The 26,859-nt window shown below is 40.0% G+C and overlaps 1 protein-coding gene across 2 annotated transcripts in view; it reads left to right on the plus strand.

The window, feature by feature from the left end:
* The window catches only part of LOC108789537 (germ cell-specific gene 1-like protein), a 33,379-nt gene extending 13,286 nt beyond the window's left edge, over positions 1-20,093 (plus strand). The window contains exons 1-5 of one of the 2 annotated variants that reach the window (XM_018559576.1): positions 6,826-7,215; positions 11,310-11,357; positions 11,838-11,990; positions 16,041-16,152; positions 19,710-20,093. In XM_018559576.1, the coding sequence (XP_018415078.1) occupies positions 6,891-7,215; positions 11,310-11,357; positions 11,838-11,990; positions 16,041-16,152; positions 19,710-20,040 (969 nt within the window). In that variant the 5' untranslated portion in view covers positions 6,826-6,890 and the 3' untranslated portion in view covers positions 20,041-20,093. Of the gene's footprint in view, positions 1-6,825; positions 7,216-11,309; positions 11,358-11,837; positions 11,991-16,040; positions 16,153-19,709 lie in introns of those variants that run through there. The other variant, XM_018559578.1, reaches the window with a different exon arrangement.
* Positions 20,094-26,859: the final 6,766 nt, after the last annotated feature.

Below are 26,859 nucleotides of genomic sequence, written 5' to 3' on the forward strand. Positions count from 1 at the left end.
ATTTTGTTTTACTTCTTGTTAGCACCTCTGGACATTTTGGCGAAATATTAGATGCAAAAAAGAGGTGGAGGCAGTGCACAGGTTGCTGAGTGGAGACTCTGTAGGTCTACACATACTCACATTGGTGTCTTGGTGGTAGATCTGAATACAAAGGGGTGGATTTACTAAACACAAATAGGTTGTTAACAATGCAATGGACCAATCCCTTCAGCTTAGTGGATGAGTTGAAGTTCTGCTGACTTCCACCTAATCAAGTGCAGTCAAAAATACTTTTTTTTATAGTCCTTGCTCATGATTGGATATTCTTTCCAAAGTGACTTTTCACCACAGTGCAAATTCCCTTGCAAACAAACAAGCCTATTTGCCTTTAGTAAATCAACCCAAAGAGTCAGCATGTTATGCAGAGAGAGAATAAGCTCTAAATATAGAAATACACTCAGCCACCCATGCACACTGCAGTTCTGTCTTGCTTTCTTTTTCCTTGTCTATGCCTTAATTAATAGCTCTTGAATAGCAAACGGTGAATGATTCCTAGTGTGGACTCAATTTATGAGGTTTGATTTATTTATGTTGATACTGATAAGACGACCAGGTACTTGCTAATTGTTCAAAGGAACAGGAGCATTCAGATCTGTGAGAGCTGAGATTCCTGTGCATGACTGTTTGGTTTCAGTGCCAGTAAATGAAGTTTTTCCCTTTCAGGGGATTAATTAAGTGTTAGGCAGAAGGTCAATTCTGTCTCCAGAATAAAGATACACAGAAAGTATCCTTTCCAAAAAGACACTTAATATTCACCTCTTCTATCATTTGCACCACCAGTCTTCACAGTATAAAAGGGATATCAGTGCCTGCAGAATCTTCACAATCCAACATTTCAGAGAGTGTCAAATGCCTGGTACCTCCTTTGCTCAGCGGTACAATCCACGTCCAATAAAATGTTGCCGGAGAGCTAAGTAGCTATATAATATCAATATTATAGACATATATGGTTAGTATATCACTGGGCAGAAAGATATATTTTTTTAATTACAACTGCCATGCAAATATAAAAAAGGCACTTATAGGCCATCTAACTACAAAATGAACTTTTCTTTATTTTAATTATAGTGTTTCTTTAATTTAATCTATAACAAGGCCTTCTGTTGGTTTCTGATAAGACTGCTTACACCCAAATAGACTGCTAATATGTTTAAATCTAATGATAATCTCTCATGAAACCGGTGTTTGGAAATTCAAGCAGATAATCAAGGCGTTTTAATCAGCTTTAGTTGTTCACTCATCATTATAAAAAGCCAGGCTGGCCCAGCATATCAATTCTTTTTCTTCTTATGTCTATCAACTGCAAGAGGGGGAAAGCAGTTAGATTACCTTGACTGTGGTGTGATCCTTCTCAGTTACTCTGCAACATGTAAGTACTAAAGAGTTGAGCCTGCAACTTCGTATGTTATGTTAGACATCATATGCTTTATATGTTGTGAGGACACTTGACTGGTTTATCCTACAGTAACTTTATCACAATGGTTAACATAGTATCCAAAAGAATTTGCGTTGTCTTTGCCTACCAGATAGTTTATTTTATTTTCTAGCTTGTTGAGAAAAAAGTACACATGGAATTGGGTTTCTATGGACATTAATTAATTTAAATTTTTTTTAAAAACCACAATCAACCCCCTTCCTTTGCCCTAGCCCCCAAATCTTATCTATGCCCCAACCCCTCCCCCCCCCAATTCCTCCTGGGTGGGTTTCCACCTCTTCCAATAGCCCGTGTTTACAGCCTTCCTTTGAAATCTTATCCAGCCCTTTCTGCACATGTCAGGTAAAACCCCGTAGACTTGAAAGGGACCATATTCCAACATTTCAGGTATGGCCCCATTCAAAGGCGCTGAGGATATAGGACGCACATGTGCTGCATTATACCCCTTTGTGTATGGTTCATTAAGTCCTGGATGACAAAGTCTCTTTAAGGATAATATTTATTGACAAACAGCAATTCAAATGTTTGTAGAAGTTATAGTACAATTTAAGGACTATGCCATATTTAGGTGTATAACTGTTGCACACGCCCTACACTCATAATCTCTATAACTTTTATACCTCCTTATTCCCAGTCTCAGGCCTTGCTTTAGTTGCTAGCTCTCTCCTCCCGAGGTCAGCATTGATCAAATATACTTCATCAATTATATAAGTACAAGCCTGTAATAGGCAAATGGATGGTTTGCAGTAGCACTGGACCAGTAAGAATGTGAATTACTTTTTATATAAATCCCACAAAAAGGTACATCGGGTTAGGTCCTAGACTGCAGCCTCTGTAATCACAATATAGAAATCACTCATTAGAAGATGAAAACCTGGATAAGTAGCTAGCAGCGCCTAGTAAGAAATGGATCCCAGTTGGCATCATACAGTTTTGTTTAATTGTTTCTTCGTATTTTATGATCATTATATAGGATGGGCCACGGAAAAGTAGCCCGCCTCCAGCGATAGTATGACAAGATGAACGAGCAAGTGGATTGTTTTTATTCACTTACCCACAAGCTACAACAGATGCTGAAAGTGGTCCCCGTTCACGTCTGTGCACCTTTGAGCACGTCGGAGCACGGTGGCTTGCAGCTCTTCAACAGTGATGCTGCTGATAGCGTATGTGATGTTTTCCTTGAGTTCGTCCAGGGTATGTGGATTGTTGGCGTACACAAGTCCAGGGAACGTGGTGGCCATAACCACTTGCTCACAGTTCACTCTTCCATAAACAGTTCATGGACCCATGCCAGTGAGTTGCGTGAGGTATGGCATGTTGCCCCATCTTGTTGGAAAAAGCAGTACATTTTTTCTTCTAGACTATATTGAACAATACTCTTTTAATCTGGTATGCCAAAGATAGATACAATTTATAACTAGCTGTACAATGTATGAATGGCAATATATAGCCATTGCTAATGAACTTCTGACTGGCCAAATCAGAAACCAAAGAGCAGGGATTATAGAGCCAAAATAAAATTTGACAATGAAATTAACGTATTTCAAACCTTTATTTTGTTGTTCTTTTGGTTTGGATGCAGTCGTATTACTTCTAGCTCCTGTCAGGTGACTAGACCAGACTTGGATTTATTGGCAATCCATCTCAGCGATATATGCTGGAAAACAACCCTGGTCTGTTTCAGAACTCCCTGTCGCAGTGGTCTATAAATTATTAGAGGAATTCCTATTTTTAATAGCATTCTACCTTGAATGTCTTGTAAACCAATTATTGTTTAAATGTTTGTGATATGGTGTGGAAAAATCAGTTTTTCTACCAAAAAGAGGATGGCATAAAACCTCTTCCACTCCCTAGTACTGAAACTTCTGTTTACTTATTGTTGAAAGAGCGAGCAAACTGAAGCTTCCAATCATTATTGACATTTTCTAAGACTGCAGTAGATTAAGTTGGTATGTGTGAATAGGTGTCAGCAAATTGTACTTTGTATCCTTCCATGATCAGCATGCAAATTCAAAGCTATCTGATCTCATCAAGGAAAAAACTTGGCTAGCTGACATCCCTCTATGCATCTGATGTAATTGCAAGGATTTGGATGATCTTCGGCAGACTCTGGATCAAAGAGAAAGCCTTTGGCTCTGCTTCCCCCTTGAAGCTGCTACTTCTTTTCCACTACTTTCTTATCATGGCTTGTTTCTCTTCTTGGGCCATAAAAAATGTTTTCATCCTTAAAGGCTTCTTGCTGGAAGGTCAGAAGCGGACAGAAGACCTATTAATCTTTAAAGCAGAATTTCAGTTAAAAAAACATGTTTATAATAACATATAAGCAATTAAATATAAATAAATAGCCCATTAGAAGGTAAAATAACAAATCCAGTGTTCGTTGCATTATTTACCTACAGTCCAGAGACTTTTTTTCTGCTTCTAGATGCTCTCAGTCTGTTAACCAGCATCATTAAACACACCTCTGAGCCCGGATTGTCCTAGATCCACACCAATCTGAGACTGGACTGTGAAAGGGAAAGCAGCACGGTTAGGAGCGCCACTCTCTCTCACTCTGGTTTTGTCCTCCTATCAGCATGCTTCTTGACATCTAATGAGCTGTTTGGCTCCACATACTACTTCTTTTTCTCACACTCCACTCCTTGCTGAACAGCAGTTGCTAATGCTTGGCTAATGCCAAGTCAAATTCCGGTAATTACAAGGCTTGCATTTAAAAAAATACATTTAATAATGTATTAATGATTACAGAGCTGCATTAGTTTATGTCCATTATATTAGCCATGTGCAGTGGCAAAAAATGTGTTTCGTTTTTATTTGGATTTTCCGTTATTTCGTTTTTTCGTAATACAGGTCCGAAAGTCAATTAGTTTAGATATTTTGATTTGGACAAAATTTGTGAGCAGTAGTCTGTATGAGTTTACAGTCTGCAGAAGAGAAAAAAATGGGAGCTATACAGAGCCTTGAGAGGACTGTTTTTATGGTTTGTAATAATGTATTTTAGGCATAATTACCTATAGCATTTTACTTAGAATTAGCTAAAGTGATATGATGTTGAGCGCCCCTGAGGGTAATATATAAAAATGTGTATACTTAAAGTGGTCCTGGCACTAAATATCATTTATGGTGATTTTGTGTATTTAATATGCTTCAATAATGGAATTTTGTTTTTTATATCACATACAGCCTTTAGTCAAACTCTTTATTACCATCTCTTTGATGTGTACATGTTTGGCACTCAATGATTTTTCACCCTATTTTAATAATTTAGTCACTAGTAGGGCTGCAACAACTAATCGACATAATCGATTATAATCGATTATTGAAAAAGTTGTCAACTTTTTCAATAATCGATTAATCGGCTTCCGATCAGTTGGCCCTGTTCACAGCTCCACACGCTGTGCGCCGCACCTCCTCCCCACCTCACGCTCGCCGCTGCCAGACCCGCTCGCATCCACGCTCCACACATTAATAATCGGCTAACTAATCGATTTTGAAAATAATCGTTAGCTGCAGCTCTAGTCACTGGGATAATCATTGTTTTAAAGCTTCCCGATTTCCAGCATGAATGTTTGCTGCCTATGTTGTTCTCTACACATGTTAAATATTATACATACATATACATACCTGATACAGTTTAACGCCAATTTTTTATGGTCAGTAAATACATGAAGATGTTTCTAAATCAAAATGATGGCAAAAATTTTACATGAACAATGTAAATGATTCTGGTAACTCATGCAAAGTATCTTAAGACCATTGACTATGTGTTGCATTTAAACTTAGTGGCTCATCATTATCTAGATGATTGTCTTAGTATTTATAATGCTTTAGTTTGAAAAAATCAGACCTAATTAATACAAGCTGAAATGTATTTGATTGTATTTTTTTAGTCAAAAGAGTTACCATATTACTAATCCACCTTCTAATACAACCATGTGGATGTGTGAACTTTGGATTCATACATTGGTGATATGCTATAATTCTATAAATTGTTAGTCACTAATCATTTCTCATTGTTCATAATGCATTTAGAGAAATTAACAATTATTGCTGATTAGATACTCAGAGTTACAACACTTTGCATATTGCTGTTTGTCTTATCATACAAACCACTTGGCCAACTTAAAGCTGATTTACAGGCAAACAGCTATATACAAAGATAAAATACATATGTGGGAGCTGTTTAGCTGGCCAAAGGGTTTGTATTTCTGTCCATTTAGTTCTGAGATTTGCACAGATCTGCTATGGCATAATCCTGTCTGGCAGGGCAAGAGACCTGATTTTATCCTTCTGCAGTTCAGTAATACCTAAAGGGTTCCTCCCTACCCTCCAGCCTGTAACTGGACAGTGAAAGGAGAAGCAGCACAGAGATTAACTCATCACTTCATCACTCATTTCTCTTCTCCTATCAGCATTCTCCTTGCACTGCTGCACAATTGGTTGGCTCCATGTGCTTCTTCTCCCCGCTGTGCAGAAATATTATAACCCCTGTCAGATGGTCATAATGACCATTGTCTCTGGTAGAGAAAGTGATGGAAAATCAAAATGTTTCTTGCAAGGAGGGTCCGGATAGCCCTTTAACAGCTTTGTCCTAGACTCTGTTCTCAGGGGAAGTGCTGTGACATCACTACACTCCCAGAAGCATTCTGTTTACATTTGCTTCTACAGCGCACTGGGACTGCCCACTATCCTAAAATGGCACTGTGATAAATACCCAATATCCCAGCAACAGTGGATCTTGTCCATTCCCATCTATACACACACTGTTATCTCCCTTCACCAATTTGGAGGCAGTTTGGTCCATGCCACCAGAACCTGGGTCAACTTTGGCAAATCCAGGACTGATTGCAAGAACAAATAAGACCTGTATCTAAACTCTATTGGTTATTTATGATAACAAAAAACTGTATTTATACAAACTATATTTTTGTCTATATGAATCTGTTTCAGAATGATTATACAGCAGCTCGGAAGTTCATTGCTGGTAACTGCTGAATACCTGCACTTGTAAAGCACAGAATGACCTTGGGTTCAAGTTAAGCTGTTTAACATCAATGTGTGACATATTTTTTTTTTTTTTTTACATCAAGATAAAATTTGCTTTTTATATTCTCTATTCTTTTTGTATTTTTAATACCGTATAGCAAATTAAAATAGAGCATATTTTTTCAACTATGATTGGTATATCACTGCAAAATATATATAAATCGAATGAACAGATTACTAATACAAAAATGTTTAATTATTAGAAGAAACATGACAATCAGTGTAATCATAATGATCAAAGAATCCGTAAATTACCAAATAAAAAACTGGTAACTCCTGCTAAAAGAAGAAATCCTACATATACCTTTCTGCATACTTTGTAAAGGTCAAAACCACTTTGGACATAAAGTAAACCACTTTCCAGATCAATATGGAACTGAGCAGAAGGAACAGATCGTTACTCTCTGTGATCCTGAATCTGCTGGCTCTCAGCTTCTCAGTGACTGCCTTTTTTACCAGTTACTGGTGCGAAGGGACACACAAAGTTGTGAAGCCACCTTGTCTATCAGCAGTGAAGAAAAAGAACTGTCAGGTGCAAACATTAAACATCACAACCACGAACAGCGATATGACTGATGTCAATGGAACGATGGATCAGAATGTTGTTCACTATAACTGGGAGACAGGAGATGACAAGTTTGCCTTCAAGTACTTTCACACTGGTTTCTGGTTCTCCTGTGAAAAACATCAGGGGGGTAAGTAAAGAACCCAGTTATAATTTTTAACGCTGAACCCCAGGCAAGTAGCTAAATATATAGTTGAAATGTACTGTATCTATGGGAGCTGTATAACCTATCAAAGGATTTGAAATTCTCTGAAGCCAGACAGCACAGCCAGGTCCCAATCTCCACTGCAGCAGAAGCACAGTTTGGTCAAAAACATTGGGTCAAAACACACCCAAACCTGTTAAATGGACAGTAAACCTGCAATAATGAGGCCATGCCCCTACTCATTCTGCTTGCTCCTTCTGTCAGTATGTTCTTTGAACCACATGTGTAGAAAGGGATTGGCTGCTATGTTTGGCTTTTTCTCTCTCAGTCCTGCTGTACAAAGGATTACAGTAGGCTGATATCAAGATAGATTCAGATGTTTACCCTAGTTACATTTGAAAAGACATTTAAAGAAGAACTCCAAGAATTAACAAAATTAACCCTTGCAGTGGGCCTACCCGCACATTGCTAGGGTTAACTGCTTGTTTTGGTCTAGGAGCTGGATTAGAGAAGATTAAAGAAGAAATAAATGCATGTTATGTTCATGGCAGGCAAGCGGTTCTTTTTCCCTATAAATAATAATGTGATTTCTTAATGCTCACATGTACCCTGTGGATGGGAAGGGTGGTTAAATACTAAAGTCTTAGCATAACACTACCTTGCATTGCATTGCTAATGTAACACATACCTTTCATGATATTTGCCAGCTGTGAGATTCTCTCCTTAACATAGTGTGAAGTGTATCAATGAGCTATACATGACCAGAGGCATAACTAAATAGGGCTCTGGTATGAACAGGGCTCTCATACAGAACCCTTTCATGGTCACAGTCAGACCTTTAATAAAATGTGGATGAGTTTGTAAAAGTTAATGTAAAACTGAAGAAATAAAACATGAATTATATCCACACAGTTCACACTCTCTGGATAATATTTCCAAAAACAGGCCGCTAGAGCGAGCAGATGACATTATGGAATGAGAAATATAAAGAAAAGAGAAAGTTTGCTTTATTCTACCCAGGATTCAGTATGATCACACATCAAGCCTAGAGCAAGAATGCAGCAAATGAAGTCAGAGCACCTAATCTGCATATTTATTCCAGCTCAGAAAGCACTGAAGTGACTATCTCAGCCCGGCAACTAGCATTCTGAGTGGTCAGCACAGGTTACATTTCAATTAACCATTCCTGGTTCACCCCATGTCAGTATGTTTATCAGTACAGGTTTCTTTTCAGAGAACCATTCCTGGTTCACCCCATGTCAGTATGTTTATCAGTACAGGTTTCTTTTCAAAGAACCATTTCTGGTTCACCCCATGTCCGTATTCTTATGGGTTTGCTTGGCCCTTTTGATCCCTCAGGACAAACCCTCAGTAAAGCATACATTGCCACTCTAGTTTCCCTCAGTTCTTTTTCTGCAGTGGACATCCCTCATAGAAGCCTTTTGAGAAACATTGAGAAGTATATCTACCATCCCAACCAGCTTCATACTCTCCTCGATTGAAGGTTCCCTTGGTGGTTGTAAATCCACTTTATGAGAAATGCCCCATAGAGAGTGGGGCAGTGTAGTGCTTAGTGCTGTAGTGCAGCCTTCCTGCCTATTTCTTTCTTGTCTTGAAATCAGTCCTTCCAGCACCTAGCATGTAAGGCTCTTCTACGGAAGAACTGCCTTTGGCAACAATGGATCTGGTCCAACTGATATCAACTTACCTGGCAAAAACAAGGGACATCTGAATTGTTAAGACAATTCAGCTGGAAAATACATCTTTAGACCATCCACCTTCTCAAGGAAAGATGGCTTATACAACCAAAGGTGAGGCAGCATTGTGGGCCTTCTATGCTAAGGCTTCAGCAAATGTGGGCAGGGCAGCCAGTTGGAGTGTACCCAAAATCTTTCTTCGCCATTGCAAGGTAGATGGGGCAGTAGGTCTGTCTCAGTTCCTTGGTTCTTCACTGTGTCTTTGTCTCAGAATTAAACTTTTTGCATCATTGGGACGTTGTGCTGTTTATTTTATGCCCACCCTTTTACAATGCTAACTAGGTCCCATGAATATGCTGACATGAGGTGAGCCAGAAATATAGAAATAAAATTGTCTAAGGCCTCATGCACATGGCATTAAAAAAACTTGAGTCCAGGCGCATTTGGAGCTTCTTTCTAAATGCACCTGGACTCATTTGAATGCTTCTCTGTGACCTTTCTATGACTGAATGCACACCTAAACATTTGTAGGTGTATTCAGTCTAGAATAATTTACCCAAACTAGATGTTTCTGTGTCCCAGGAATGTTTAGCCCAGTTTTACACAGCTAAACGTGCCTAAATATGTGTAAATGTGACTAAGCCCAGGAGCAACTAAACAAAGGAAAACATGATCTGGGAAGCATAAAGTTGTTTATACTTACCAAAAACTTCTCTTGGGTTTAAACGCAGGTGAGGGCTTATATTTACCGTCATTTTTCCTTTCCTGGTTCCTTTCCCTGGAGTTCTATTTGATAGAACACTGGGGAAGGGGCGAGAGTGAGGGCCGGTTCACACCATAAACAGTGTGTTCCAGAGCGGTCAGCCTCTGGAACGCATTGTATCACATTCCAGCTGGCTTCCTGCATTCAGGGGCGGGAGGGGGCGTGGTGGTGCTTTGAAGTCAATGGTGCTGCAGCCATGCCACCTGCCCACAGTGCAATCACCCGCACAAGAAAGCGTGGCACATCAGTGCTTGTGCTGCGGCCCAGTGAGATCTGAAAATGTTTTGCATGTAGCATTTTTCATATCACACTGGAACAGAACGCAGGCACTGATTTGCCACATGTTCTGGTGCGGGCGATTGCACTGTGGGCGTGGCTGTGATACCCTTGACTTCAATGCACTGTCCCACCACTGAACGCAGGAAGCCAGCCGGAAGCGATACAGTGAATTCCAGAGGCTGACCGCTCTGGAACGCACTGTTTATGGTGTGAACTGGCCCTTAGGGGGGAAATCTATGCTGTACGGAGAGTTTGCCCTGAACAGTCTGGAGGGTGGAGCTAACCCATAAACATGTTGATATAAGGGAAAGTCAGGGAAGTAAAGTTATTCTGTGCTCTAACAACTACTAAGGAACATTTGCTTTGGCTTAGATTAAAAAGATACCTTATGTATTTTCAGTTAGGGAATACACATTTGTAACAAGGGGTCATAATATCAATGTTTCACCCAAGAGTCACACAACTTTCACTCAAGATTCACAAATTGTTCCATTCAATGTGTGAATCCTTTTGAAAGTGTGCATATTACTTGTATGAAAAAGGAAACAGGTCAGAAGGAGCAAGAAGGTACAGCAACTTATGTGGTATCCAAGAACTGACATTATTTTGAGTAGAGATCCTCTTTAATAGTAATATCATCAACCAAAATATTTTACTCTAGAGTGTAAAACATGCATTTTGACACTTACAAAAAAAGCCAGTAAACTCCAAAAAAGCACAATGTCTACCAGCAATGCCACAAAAAATGGTGCTTAAATAGTTTAAAATAGTTTTAAAATATTTTTTTACTAACCCTTGCAGTGGTGCTTCCCCCACACTGCAAGGGTTAATGGCTCGTTTTTGTCTAGGTTAAAAAGAAAATGTTATACTATCGACCGGTCCTTCCAGCCTCTCTCCCCCTCCACTGGAGCGGTCTAAGGTCCTGTAAATCATCACATTCTATACACAGTGTATAGACATGACATGAGGACACTGAGGAATATTCCAATGCTGCAAGCATAGGAGGAGAGAGGCTGGGGAGAGCGATGTGGCAGCTGACCGGCTCGGAGCTTCGAGTGAGTATAACTTTGTTGTTTTTGAACCAAGACAAAAACGAGCACTTAAGCCTTGCAGTGCAGGGGTAGCTCCACTGCAAGGGTTAAGAAAAACATTTTCAGGAGTTCTTCTTTAATAAAAAAAAATGGCAAAGGTTTATTATATTATATTAAATGTAATTGTATTGATATATTATGAGTTTGAGAAAACCAACTGTCATTTGCTGTCGATCGGGTTTACATCCTCTTTAAATGTATCATTGTATATTGTATATTGTGCTCACTCTGTTTTGTATTTAATTTCAGAAGAGTCATGCCGTAGCTTCATCGAATTATCGCCAGAATCAGAAAAAGGTACTCAATACTTCCGTGAGGATGCAGTCCGTACTTTGGGACTTACTAGAATTGCGTAATCATAATAAATTGGTAATAGATAAATATTTTTAAGATGGCTCTACAATCTAGACTAGAGCGTATCTTCTCCCCATGACTATTACAAGGGTCACCCCCAATAGTCACAACATGGTGCAGCCATTGAGCTCTGCATCCTTGAAATCCATGTATACATCCCATTTAGATTCTGCTTGTTACAATATCCACGATCACTGGCAGGGGAGTAGAGGCAGTGCTTAGTAACACATGAATGTAGTCACAGAGTCCCCAGTGTGACAAAGCCCTTACACTGAGCAGCTGCAGCTGAAAGACAAAAAATCACTTCAAAACAGACTTGGATGTGTTGGGTCTCTTTCATGCATATTGGAAGTGGCAGATGAGGTAAGACTGCAGGCTTTTCCAGAGTATTTCTAAATGATTCATCCTATTCTTCTCATGCAGGTGTCCTGTGGTTGTCGGTGATCTCAGAGTTTCTATACATTATCCTGTTAAGCCTTGGCTTTCTACTCATGTGCATAGAACTCTTCACCTCCAGCAATTTCATAGATGGCCTCAAGATCAATGCATTTGCTGCCGTCATTACAGTGCTGTCAGGTAGGATGTCATTAGTAGCAGGGTATTTGCTTTGTGATTGCACGCCATTTAATCCATCGTACTTTTGTTTTGTGCCCTGTAGTTTATTTGCAATGCTCTTTCCTTAGCTCTGTTATCTCTTCCTGACTCCACTGGAAACATGCGTGTGTTGCAGTGTATTGCAAATGGTAATCCCAACATACATACAGTAGTAATAACAAACCCACTTTCTCTAAAGCACACCACAATGCACATATTTGAATACCTTGCATGTTATGATGCACTGCGTCTCCCAAAAGTAAGCCAGGTACATTTTTTTTTGCATTGTAGTTTGATAAGGGCCTGTTCAACGTGAATTGGCTGCCTTAACACATCTTGCATCAATGCACAAAAAGATGTGTGCTTAGAAGCACCCAATTTGAAATCTTCTGCCCCCATGTGCTCCAAGATGGAGACTCTCATAGTTTAGAGTTAGGACCGCACTATAAGAGGTGCCTTGGCGCGGCAGTGCGGCTTTTACATCCTCTGCAGAAGACGTGTATCCAAACCTCTGTTATTATCCTTAGTGGTGAGACAAGTTGTTTTACATGCTGGTTTGTGAGTGTGCCATGATGCCTTTCTACTATTTTATTGTCCCTAGGTGGACACGATACATAATGTCATTTAAGACAAAGGAAATGAAGCTCGAATTTATTTTTCTTTTTTTTTGGAAACTGTCAGACTGAATTACATTGGTCTTCTTATACCTTGCCAGTACATCTGTTTGTCTGCCTCCCACAAGGCTGTAATAAAAGTGTCTTTTCATGTATCTTTTTTAGTCTTTGTTCTAGAGAATCCACATGGAGTGTTGCATCATAATTTGGCTTTTGTAATGACCATAGTAGTTTGTGAGAGCTGGCAAATATGGTGGGGAGATCTCGCCACGGGAGTTTCTGTGAGATATAAGAGGCCAGCATAGTTTCAAATTTGCCAGCAGCTATGTAAAACTCAAATATTTATTACAGATATTTATATAGCGCCGACAATTTACACAGCGCTTTACATAGTTGCACATTCACATCAGTCCCTGCCCTGAAGACTGATGTGAATGTGCAACTATGTAAAACGCTGCGTAAATCAGTCCCTGCCCTTACAATCTAAGGTCCCTATCCCACATGCATACATACAGGGCTGACTTAAACATGAGCCAAATAACCTTCCAGCATGTCTTTGTTGTGTGGGAAAAAACCAGAGTACCTAGATGAAAAGCACAGGGAGAACATGCAAACTCCTTGTAAATAGTGACCTGCCTAGGATTTGAACCAGGGACCCCCAGTGCTGCAAGGCAGAAGTGCTTACCTCTATGCCACTGTGCCTTTTGATGTAGGCTTTTGGATGTAGGATTTGAACCAAGGACCCCCAGTGCCACAAGGCAGAAGTGCTAACCACTATGCCACTGTGCCTTTTGATGTAGGATTTTGATGTAGCTGCCCATTCAAATTGAAATTCTAACACTCTAGGTATTCTTAATGTGGTATTGTTGTCTCTCCTGTGATGTATAAATCCACCAATCTCAATATTTGCACTGTGAATTTGAAAGCAGAAACAGATCCCATTTTCAATGCATTGGAGTAGGGTGACAGACCAAAAGCGTAGAGCAAAGCATAAGTATGTTACAAACGTAAAATTAGCCGTGGTTTTGGTGACACTTTTCTATTTGCTAGTTTTAGATTTGGTGTATTGCAAGTATTGGATTGAGTTAAATGTTTAGGTGTTTATTATTTAAAGGGTAAATCCACCTCAGACTGATATTTCAGTTTTTGGTCGTTAAACCAACTGAAATTTTTTTTTTATTATTCTCCAAGCTCTATTAAAAAGATATATGCAGTTAAGTTCCTGGGCCAGGGACATTCTGTGGCTATTACAAGAGAGTCCTTATCCCTGTAGATTTTTTATCTATTTAATACTATGAAGAATGCAACAGGAGGTTGCTGAATAAAAGTTGGCAGGAACACCAAAAACCTCCAGGTGAACAGTTGGGAATTATAGGTAGAGCTTTGGAGTATCATAGGTATATAGGTGGTGACTAAAATATCACTTTTGGATGTGCTAACGTTTTACCAATGATCCATGCTTGTCTCTTCTCTGCTCCACAGGAATGTTAAACTGATGAGAACCTCCTTCCTAAAGAACTACTTCTTTATAGCGCCATTTTATTTCAAGACCTTTCTCATTTTTTGTTAGAATATTTAGGAGTTCAATATACGATAGACAGCAGCAAGCCTGCCCTTTACTTATTATCATTCCCCACCCATTCACTCTATGCTATAGTAGAAAATGTCTGTGTGCAATAATGGGTGCAGTTCCATGTAACTCCTATGTAACCCTTATCCCTATATAACACTTTTTGGACTGGTGTTGGTCTCCTTGAAAGCTGCAAGAGATTCTCATATATTTTGTGTCACTTACAACTATCTGCATGACAGGCACTTTTCCTCTTCTGTTTTTCTACATTTTGTTTTAATGCATACTCATTAATTATTTGACAAAAGCAAATCAGCATAGTCTAATATATTGCAGCTTACTAAGGATGGTAATAATATTAAAGGAAAGAGAAATGTAAAGGGGTTTATATGTACACTGTATGCTATACAGCAGTGGTCGCCAACCTTTTCGGATCTCATGGACCACTAAATTCATAATTTTAAATCCCGCGGACCACTAATATGAATTTCTTTTAAATATACATATATTCTCATATTTTTTGTTTCCTCATTTATAAATCTGCAGATAATCTGTATATCCAGCTTTAGTCCTGTTGGGAAGGAATAAGTCCTGTTCATACACAAATCGGTCACTTCTGTAGAGAGATGTGGACTTTGCACTCAAGAACCTGGGAGTCCATTTGATTTTGCTGAATTCTTCCTTATAAAACCTTTTGCTCCTCAGTAGCAAGCATGCCTTAGTTGTCAGAAGTGTAATTTACTTGCAACTTTGAATCAAGCAAGAGATAATACACAGTGGTTACATTGTATTAATATACTGGACTATAACTCAGTGTTTTGGAGAGCCAGATCCCTTGTGGAGATTATTTACCCATACATGTGATGGGATTTTATCCTGATGAGAATTAGAAGAGGTTCATTTACAACTCCTCATTGAATGTATTTATGTATTGAATGTATTTATAAGTGTATCATCCTAGTGCATGCATTTAAAGTTATAACGTTTGCTGGAAATATCTATGACGTTAAACAAACAATTGGCATCTATGTAGTTTCATATTGATGTTCCTTGTAAGCATTATATGAATATTTATATGTTTAGATGCTACTCGGTATAGAATGAATGAATGTTCCAGCTTAGTGAGATTGATTCTTGAACTGAAGTTAATAATTACTTTTATTTATTATGTTCTCTGATATGGATATCCTCTTACATTGTAGAATTTAGTGTCCATGCCCCACTTTTTATATATACAGTACCTGTGATCTTTCAGTATGTGCCCTTTTCTCTAAGACCACATTGCTTGGTTTTTATGCCAGGGATGTGTAGGTGTAAGGATGGGGGACTAGGATACTACCTCTGCCCCAGTCTCCAGATCCCTGAGAGTTTTCAGAATGTAATATAACCCACTGGCCTTCATATTATACATGAGAGCTGCTGAAATATATTTGTAAGATGTATTCCTTTTTCTTAATAAGTGTTTATACTTATTCTCACATGGGATGTGGTATAATTAGTAACACCTTGTTTAGGTTTTGAACATTTATCAACTGATTTAACCACACGTCCCAACTTATACCTCCTGGTGTACTACATCTCTTATACCAGCATTTCACAAAGACTTCCATTGTCCAAAATGTATTGCAGACAGAGGTAGCTTAAAGAGAACTGGATCCTAAGGCAGAAGTCACAGATAGGATGTCAACGTGATTTATCTTACTATTTCACAACAGCTCAAAGGCATTAAGTGCATTTCACCTTTAACCAATATTTAATACAGTGTAACATGGCTTAGCTTTACCATTCTGAATATTATCTGTTATCATTCATCATCATTAATAATAGTAAATGGTTTTTGTTCATTAGGTCTTCTTGGCATGGTCGCCCATATGATGTACATGACTGTGTTCCAGGTGACTGTAAATCTTGGTCCCAAGGACTGGAGACCCCAGACATGGTATTATGGCTGGTCTTTTGGGTAAGTAAAAATATTGTTACTGCTTAAGTTTTTAATTATTATCACCTCTGCAGGGTCATTTATGTATGGCGTGAATATATAATTGCAATTAAAGTGTATCTCTTCAAAAGGGAATCTTCATTTCAGCATCTTAGAAAAGATCCTGGATATCCCTACAAAGATCAAGATCCTATCATTCCCTTTGGAATCTGATAGAACCTTGTGTACTTGTAAAATACAACCCTTCTGCTTGTCCAATCCCTTGCGCATACACTGGTATAAGAAAAGCTGGACTTTCTCTCCCTGGGTTTTCAGGGTGACATAGATAACTTTAAGAAGGTCATCCATGTCTTCGAAGGATTACTTGTATATCGAGACTCTCCTGGTTTCTCCTTCTTCTTCCTCTGACTGTGAGGGACCAGGTTTACTGTCGTCTTCATCCTAAACTTCCTCCATATCAACAGGTGCTCTAACCTGGCACGTAGAGGGTGATGTAGATGGTAGACCCCCCAGTCTAGGTCGGGAGTTGCAGATTGGTAAGCATGGTTCTAAAAGATTGAATTGTGGCTGAAAGTCCTGTCTTAACTGAAGACAAGAAATCTTCAACCTACAGGCTTTAAAAGACACAGTATTTCAGGATCCTGGCCACTCTTCAGCCTTAGCTGTCTTTCCCCATCCACATAGAAATTGCTTGCAAATTTACAAAAAGCCTTACTTTTTCTGTAGTTCATTCCATTTTATTCTGTGATATAATTGGCTCTTTCATTCATTTTTTTTATATTGCCTGGGTGCAGGATATAGGCACATCACACCCATTATCTAAGAGGATAATGTAAACTGCATTTCCCTTGATATAATGGGAATTCAATGTGTGAATGGTTTATGTTTGTTTGTGGGCTGCGGGCAGGACGTGACTGGATGCTGTAGAGATCACACCCACTTCATAGGAAGAAAACAGCTCTGCCCGGTTGCATAAATAACAATAACCAAGTACCAGGTTCAGGGGCATGTTGGAGGGGGAAAAGAAGAGGGGAGAATACACATTGACAACAATAGACTAGTGTTTTTAACAAGGTAAGGAAGCACCTATAATGACATTGTCTTTGTCCTGGCTGGAGTTCAGGTTTAACTGAATAATTATTACAAAATTCATTAATTTTAGTATTAAAGGTTGGACATCTTTTCTTAACAGGAGGAGCAGCGGGTTCACTCTATTCCCCCATCCTCGCCGGCTTGCAGAAAACACCCATATATTGGCACTAGTCACAGCATGAAGTGCTATACCAAAGCCCACCAGTGTAGTTATTTAGAACCAGCCACCAGCCATCTAAAAAAAGGGGTACTTTAGAGAAACAAGAAAGAACTCCTGAGGGGAGTATAAAACCAGAACAAAACCATTGCATTGAGGGAGGCACCTAAGCTTTTACTTACCTGAGTGTCCTGCTACTAGCAAGCCGCTGCTGGCTTGGTCCGTCACTTGTCCATCACTGATGAGGCATCTAGATGGATGCCATCAATGGGTTTTTGTTTTTGTTTTTTTTATTGGATGGCTTGGACCAATGAAACTTTGCCATTGGTTGAAACCATCCACAGAGCTTAAGCCTCTGATTCCAAGTCAGAGACTGTGGAAGCCTGCTGCTGTGTAACCTAACATAGCTGTCAAAATCTGCATGAAGCGATGCCGGTAATTAACAGGTGGCACTCTGTCCATGACAGGTTACACAGCAGGGAGACTTTCCCCGCTGTGTAACCTGTTAGCTTGTGGAAGGCTTGTCTGAATGAAGAAAGAGATGTCAGCTTCAGATTTAAAGCTGACAGCTTTTTCTTCCATAATGGCAGGTGAGGCAGAGCCCTTCTTTGACGTCCCTGTCACAGAGGTAACCTGTGCAGCACTAATAAAATGCTTGAGATCACTCTGCAGAGTGCACAGGACATAGAGCAACACTAGATTACAGGATTGACAGATATTTGTTTGCACTTATCAAACTGATGTAAAAAAAAAACACGTTCAATGGTATGTTGAAGTGACAAAAAAGAAGCCAATAAAATATGTTCATGGTTAGGTTTTACATATACTGTATAGTAACACATATTGTGAAGTAACTTGAGCACGCCGATTCCCTGCAGAGCAGTAGAGTATACAATGCCATTGACTGCGAAGATTAAAACTGATTTATATCACTCAGTTTAAACCCACAGACATCAGCAAAATGTTCCTCACCGTCCTTATTCAGGTGTTTTTTTCTATCAACATGATTGTCACTGCAGGCTACTAATGTTTCGGGGCCACACAAGACCCCTTCTCACACTGTCTTGGTTGGTCGTTTGTGGCCCTGAAACGTTTGTGAGCTGTCATGACATGGATATTAGTACATTATTTTCCTGGAACAAGGAGTGTGTGCTGTTGTGGAATGTTTCTGACTTGGAATAGATGGTGCTACACATTTATCATTAAAGCACCTGGCACAAAACTACTAAAATGGCAAAGGCGGTTCAATTCCAAAGTATGTGTATGTTCACTTTGCAAAGGGAATGTCAGGGAAAAAATATTATGCTGTGTTCACTTTGAGTACCCAAACATGTGCTAGCAAAAAATCTTCCGTTTTCCCCTCACACATGATTGGTTATTCAAAGTAAACATAATTTCACCTTATTTACTAACATTACCTTTGCTAGGTGAGCAGCTACTACTTTTTTAGTAGATCAACCTCACTGGCCTTTAATTGCATGGTGTGCAACGGATATACTGTATGTATTTTTTTCTGGGTAAGAAGGCATACCTTTATAATCTCAACACAAGATAATGGAGGTAGGAGACTGGAGGGTATTATTGCAGCCAATGCTGGGGGTTGCAATTACAGCCACTGACACCAATGCTGGGAGTTGCTATTACTGTCATTGACATCAGTTCCCACTTTCTCTTTAATGTGCAGCACATTGCAAAAAATGCAGCAATGTTCAATGTGTCAGAGTCCATTCATTTTAAATGGACTGACTAACTTGATACAAGAAAATATGTATCTGTTGTATGGCAAGGCTGCTCTTGAGTTCCTCTAAAATGTTTAAGTTAACTGCTGCTGCTTGAATGTAAACAGGCAGCAGGTGTTTCTGAGCTGTTAAAAATAGACTGAATCCCAAATTTACAGGGTTATTCACAAAAGGGTGAAGAGTTTGGAGAAGGCAGGAGAAGTGAACAATCTAGGACAAAATAGCTGATTTGAAAAAACTCTCCAATTCAGTTCACTTTCCAGTTCAGCTATGTTGTCCTAGATTGTTTACTTCTCCTGCCATTCCAAACACTTCACCCTTTTGTGAATAGCCCTGTTAGTCTGTGTTGTGATCTTTGAGGTACTCTGAGTATGAATTCCTTCACAGTACATGCAGATAGAGAGGTGAGTGAGAGTCTGCTTTAAAGTTTTTTTACTTGTTGCTTTTTACCGTCTTTCAATTCTAAGGCTAGCAGGTACAGGAATAGGTAAAAAACTTTATTTATTATATTTTATGATGTCAGCATTTCATTTTAATTATGTTAATTGGAATGGAGTTGCCTTTTAAATAGTTTTCTTCTTTTTTAACAGTCTGGCTTGGCTGTCCTTTACTCTGTGCATGTCAGCTTCTGTCCTCACACTCAACACTTACACAAAAACAATCCTGGAGTTCAAGTATCGGAGAAGAATCTTTGAGAAAAATGTGCGGGAATGTAACCCTTTCCTGGACTCTGAGATGGTGCGGTTCCTCTGGGAGAAGTACATTTTCTCTGTCAGCGGCTCTCTCGAAGACCCACTGAATTGGCACAAGGGATTTGGAAGTCCTTTCTTTGTGGATATTGGCAGCATCACTGATCTGCCAGGTACAGCAAAGGGTGAGGAAAGAAACATAGAACTAGAAGACGATGGTGAACAGTGTTAACAGAGTATACAGTATATGTTTGTAAATTACAATAAAATAAAAGTATAATCAAATCTTTATTTTTATGAGTTTTCACACAGCACACAAGTGTGTATAACATCTGTGATAGTGATCGATGTAATAGCATGTATTAAACACTGTAGCACTTACTCACAAAGGTGGCTTTACATCTTTGCATTGTGGTGACATGCATATTACCGCATCATGCACGTTAGTTTGTTGCATTGCCATTCATTGGATCTGGAGCACAGCAGCCTGATATATCTTTCGGACCCCTAACACCTTTACAGTGCATTAGCACATGCACTTTAGTGCACGTTTTGCCGTGTGTTAACATGCATTGCTTTAAGGCAACCACAACGCAGGGTAATGGTGCACATTGCACAAGGCAAAGGACCTGTGTTGCAACACACTGTAATGGTGCACATTATTCCGCATGATAACATGTTGCATTGAGATAGCTCATTCATTCCATAAAAAACATACCTGGGTGTTTTTTTCCTGACCTGAATGAATGGGAATGCAATGCACTACGTCAGAAAAAAAAAGTCAGGTCCCGTTTTCTGTGAGCTGGATGGGCTGCCTTAATGCAACCCATCCTAACATGGAGCACAACACGCATTAAGTTGTGTGCACTAATGTAATGCAAAGGTTTTAAGGTATATTGGGCTGCTGTGCTCCAGACCCAATCTGCCTAGAGATATTTACAGAGCTCTGCCATTCTCCGTGCTGGGTGTGCTGGCCCGTTTACATGCAGACATCTATAGATAGATTCCTCTCCTGGCCAAAGCTTCCCAGTGCCGATATCCACTCTGGGTGTGTTGCAACATTTATTAACAGTCATCTAAAGGTGGACTGATCTCCTGGCCAAAGGTTCCCATGGCATTGAACACCAAAGTGAGGGGGCACTTTTTCAATCTACACAATAAGGGATCCCTTCTACATTGACAACCTGTATAGGGGGGCCATTCTCTACTGACCATCAGTATAAGGAGACCCTTTTCCATTGACACTAATGTAAAAGAATCCTTATCCACTGCCCACCAATTAAAGGGACACCTTTTCACAGACAATATAAGGGGCATTACACTGACTGCTACATGTTACTTGTGTATCTTACACCAAAGGGAGCCATTTGTTTCACTATTTACCAGTTGATATCTACACTAAGGGGTCTATTCACTATGCTGCCGTAGGCAGCCGAGTGACTAACCGACCCGAAGCGAAGTGAGCCGAACGCTGTTCGGCTATTCACTTCAGGCTGGTACGGCTGATTCCAGCCGTATATCGGCTGAAATCAGCCATACATCGGGTGGCTTCGGGTCGGCCAAACATGCTCAGCATGTTCGGTCGACCCGAAGTGCAGAAGGAGTTCGACTCAGCCAATCCAACATCTGGATCGGCTAAGCCGATCCTCCGACAGGCTACTCCCTGCTGTTCGGCCTATACTCATAGATGTCGAACAGCAGTGAGTGAATAGCCGAATTCCTGCCGAGCGGCATTCGGCTCGGCTGTTCTGCTCGGTACCTCTATGGTACCGAGCAGAATAGAAAAACAGTTAAAAAAGTAATAAAATAGAAAATGATTGGGCGGAGCTAGCAGTGACTGTTTTCTATTGGCTGGGCGGTTCTGCTGCCATCAGAATGTTAAAAAAAATATCACCATAGGAATGCATTGCTAGATTCCTATTGGCTATTTCACTTTGCAATAGCCAATAGCAAACTAGCTGTTGCACCCGCCCTCTGCTGCTGTCAATCACTAGAGGGGACCTGATGGAGAACTTCAGGTCCCCTCTGCTGATTGACAGCAGCAGTGGGCGGGTGCAATAGCTAGTTTGCTATTGGCAATTGCAAACTGAAATAGCCAATAGGAATCTAGCTATGCATTCCTATGGTGATTTGTTTTTTTTATTCTGACGGCAGCCAACGGTTCCGATGTCAGAAGAAAAAAAAAAAGAAACAGAGCAGGGAAAGGTTTACTCTGCTCAATCGAGCAAAGTAAAACTTTCCAGGAGAAAGTGTTTCTCTCCTGGGCGGCCGGGAGCCGCTATCTCATATCGGGAGACTTCCGGAGCGCCCCGAAGAGTTGGGCTGTCTGGAGATTACCTGGTAACCAGGGACGCTGATCTGTCTGTGCAAGTGGCCGGAGCTAGCCGTGAGATGAAGGCTGGCTCCGCCCAGCAGTCAAGAGCAGGCTGTCGACCCACCAGTGGCCGGCCGTTCGCCCAGCTTTGGCTTTCACCGCGGCTTAGTCGAGCCGCAGCATATGCCTTCGGCTCGACTGACCCGCTCGGCCGACTTCGGGAGCTGTACGGGCTATAGTGAATAGCCCGTACAGCTGGGGTTGAAGCTAGCCAAAGGATCAGGCGAAGCTACGGCTAGATCCTTCGGCAGCTTAGTGAATAGACCCCACAGTGATTAACCGGAAGTGATTTTACTAGCCTAACTAAAAATCACCAATATAGCTCGAGTCTTAGGGCTCAACTAAATGTACATTTTTTTAAATCATTTGTACCATGAGATTAACTCCTTCCTGCCAACTGCCTAATTTCCAGTTTATTGATATCAGGGTAGTTAAAATAAGGTATATGTTCTCAACACAAGATTATTTCTGCCAAATAAAAAAAAAACATCTGATCTGTTCTATCTGTTCTATACTTCAAAGGCAATTACTATTTCCTTAGCAGTGTGAGATTAACATCTTTTTGACAAATAACCTCATCTGCTGAACGTGGCCTTCACTATGTTAACAACACAGCATTGGTCAAGAAGAGGTTAATCTCCTACATAATTTAGCCCTAACTATATCCCATAGAACGGATTCAATTGTTCTGTATAATTCTCCCTAATTAGGATGCCGCACAACAGCTTTCATGCTGATATTGTTGCATCAACTTCGTAAAGAAGTCAATAGGAAGTGCTTTGACGTTGTGACACATGCAGTGTTTTTTAGGTAAAGATTCTCACATTTAACAGGATCTCAGGCATTAAAAGCTTTGTGTGACCCTTGGTTAAGAACCATCTGTTACAACCATTGAACTTTAGAATTAGTTGTGTATCTTTGGATCCAGAGCAAAACACAAGGAAAAGAAGAAATATCCAAGGCGCATGAAGCAAAATGGTCTGAATTCTATTACAATGCTTAGCTATAAGACAATATACTGTACACATAATTCTTAAAGTGTATCTCTAGCCAAATGTTTTTAGTTCTGGATAAAGTATAAAATGGCTTTCTTTTTTTTTGGCCTGGGACCCATTTAGCTATTTCCCTTCACTTCCTGTCCTTGAGACACAACAGAAAGTGAGAAATACCTCCTTCTATTCCTTTACCAGTGACAAGTATAAAGGTTTGGAGTTCTAACTTTCTGTCCTGGTGACCTTAAGTTTTGAGGGTGGATTTCCCCAGTGAAGACAGATAGCAAAACAGAACTGGGGATTTAACCAATATGCCTCCATACCCACTTCACAAGACTATCGAAATCATTATCACCATCTGTACTGATATGCACCAGTATAACTGCAAATTATCTCAAAGGATTTACATTACATATGGATAACTTGGAACAGAAGAGCTGAGGGAAAATCATAAGGATTTTGTCATGTTTTCATATAAAAATCACAAGTACACTACCTAGCTCCATACACCTCCTGTCCAGCACCCCCTTAGTTGGGACAGAGTATGCAGGACACGGAGTGACACAGGTGCCTACAGCCGGTCCGGATGCAGTGAGCAAGCCATATGGAAACTGGAGTGTATTGGAGGCCAGGATCACCAACAGCCAGGCAGCCAAGATACTGGAACTTTCATCAGGCAGTGAGATCAGAAGACAAGCCAGGGTCACACACAGCCAGGTGGCAGAGAAACACAGGCGGTAAGCAAGAAGTGATGTCGGCGTACAAGCTGAGATCAGACACAACCGGGCAGCGGGGGTACAAAAGGCGGCAAACAGAGAGCGATGTCAGAGTACAAGCTGGGGTCTGTAGCCAGGAATCAGGGTATAGAAGAGTCATGCAATCAGGTCAAAGCACAGGAAGGTAACAAGCAGGTAAGGTCACCACCTGACAGCCACTCACCAACACTTCTCAGTGGGGGTCATATTTAAATAGGCCAGTGCATCCTCAGTCTCACTAATGTGCACGTGCATTAGACAACGTAACCCTACACGCAGACATGTAATTCAGCGTAGCTCTTTTCCCTGAGTCACATCCACATGCATATCTCCTGGGCACAGCCGCATCCTTCACCTGTCTGTCAGCCATGCCCATGCACAGATCTTTGGGCAAAGTTACATGCTCAATTTTCCTGACACTGAGCTTGTTCCGGGTGCAGGGGAATAGCCACTAAATTGGGCTGTGCCTGTGGTTTTGCCTAGTATCAACCTCCTAGAGGCAAGAGAGTTATATACCCAGTATTCAAAGTGTCCTCCAATGAACACTGGGAGAAAAGTAACTGACCTCATCTATAAGCAGCAAGCCATCTCCACCTTTAAAGAGAAACTAAACTCTGGAAGCTGTGCCAAAAAAGGCAATTTCAGGGTACTGCATAGGCACAATTAACACTTCTAGATGTTCCCTATTACATAGCAAATTGTATTTTTTTGAGTCCAGGTCCATTTTAACCAAGAAACAGCTTTTATAACAACATATAATTATTTGAACATCGCATTTGTGTTTACAAGCATTTACAATATATTCTCTCCTATTCAGAAATATAAGTATCACAATATTTTTAAATCAAGTACATACATTAAAAAACTGTACCACTAGCCTATCCTGTCACATTAATAAATACTACCTTTCTTTGAGTAGCTGTGACATCTACTGGTCATATTCTATTACTACTCACTAATAAGGAAACTGCAAATAAAGAGAGAACTAGACTAAATAATTTAAAAATTTGGAGACGTCCCGCTGAGATACATTTATGTTTATTGTTTTACCTGTCCAAAAATGTGTCATTCTGTTCACTTGTCTTATGATTCACACACTACGGCCCCACTGCAAAGCCAGGCAGGTGACCCCTGTATTTTGTGATTCGGCTTTGAAGCTTCCTGTGTCACATCTCTGTTTCCAGCCTGCTCATTGGACAATAATTTAGCATCATCACTTCTGTTCAGTGAGGAGGGAGGTGATCCAGGGACATGTAAAGCAGAACTAGACAGTAAAAGTAACTATGGGCTTTAGCTGCAGTAGCAGATTAGGGGGAAACCACATTATAAAAATCCCAAAGCACAGACTGAAAGGATTAACACTGCCAGCAGATAGAGCATGCATTTGCCTAAGCATAGTGTGCCTGTCTGAACTGGGAAGAGGACTAAAGGAGGGGTGAAGAAATAGGAGGAGGTGAGGTATGCAGGAGGTGAGCAGCTGCTGGCAGCTTATTATAATTATGCAACAAAAAATGTACTGCATAAACCAGCAATATGCAGTTTTAATCAGTACATCAATACGGTGAATTTAACATTGGAATCGTTCTGTTTTTTTTATACGCCAGCTCTGTTAAATTAACAGCAATGGCACTGCGTCAAACTACCAGCTTTGTCATGCTCTCTAGGGTCCTTGGTTTGAGCATAGATGTGATCTGGCTGCTGATTACATCAACAGCTTCTGTAAAGGTCTCCATTACCTTTTGATGAACCTAAATAGTAAGTAAAAAGCACCACACATGTACCAAGTACGACTAGTATGTCTTTATTAATATATGTAGAGGTTATAAAAAATGCTCACTCATCCCTTCTCTAGCGGAACCTGGAAGTACTCAGTGCCGGGCACTGTAAGATCAACTGCACTAGCCACAAATTAGATACTTTTGTATCCAATCTCTGATTGCTATTACTTCTCCTTGTTTACAAAGCACTAATATCTTAGAATACATAGAACCATTCATGTCCCTACCACACTCATATGCTGTGGATTGTGGAAATAAGCAAGGACAGCTTACAAAACTCATGCAGATAATGTTCTAGGAGAGATTCGAATTCAGGACCCAAGGCAAAATCACCAACCAGTTAGCCTGTTAGTTAGGGCCCGGGCAGATTTCTGTAGTCTCTTTTAAATAGCCATGTCACTCACTCAAGTAGCAGATAGTTAAATTGGAAGCAGCATGGGAGTGTGAAATTCACCCCTAACAAGTGATAGGAAAAAAAATATTATAAAAATTTGACATACAATTAAACAAAAGAATAATGCAAAAAGAAGACCACACAGGGACTCATATACACATACACGCACAAAGACACACAGACACACAAAGGTTGAACTTGATGGACCTGTGTCTTTATTCAATCTCAAATACTATGTAACTATGTAAATAGATATAAATTAAGCAATCACATATACGTGTATTAAACAGAAATGCAATTAGGACATGATCAGGTATATAAAACAATCTAACAATGTATTCATATACATATGTAAGAGGTTATAATAAATGTGGGGGCATTATCATATTTTTAATTCTAAATAGTTGAAGTGGGGACTTTAAAAATACTTTTCTTAAGTTTTGGAAACAGTGAGGATAGGTTTGAACTCCTGTCAGGTTCCTAGTCATGTAGGGTTAGCTAAAGTAAAAAACATTTTTTAGTTTTGGATAGAGTGTGGAAGGATCAGAACTCCTGTCAGGTTTTTTTGTGACCCTGCTGGGGAAATTCACCCTCTTTATCTGTCCTGGTGATCATTCTCCTCGAGACAGAAAATGATTGAAAATCCAAGATTTTGAGTTGTCCCAGAACAGAAATAAATGTGAATTTTTTTTTTTTCCGAAGCCCGTGGACGTGCATCAAAACTTCCCCCTGTGAACAAAAAAAGTGCAACCGTGAAA

The sequence above is a fragment of the Nanorana parkeri genome, unplaced genomic scaffold, assembly GCF_000935625.1.
Source record: "Nanorana parkeri isolate BGI_ZX_2015 unplaced genomic scaffold, ASM93562v1 scaffold405, whole genome shotgun sequence".
Lineage (NCBI taxonomy): Eukaryota > Metazoa > Chordata > Amphibia > Anura > Dicroglossidae > Nanorana > Nanorana parkeri.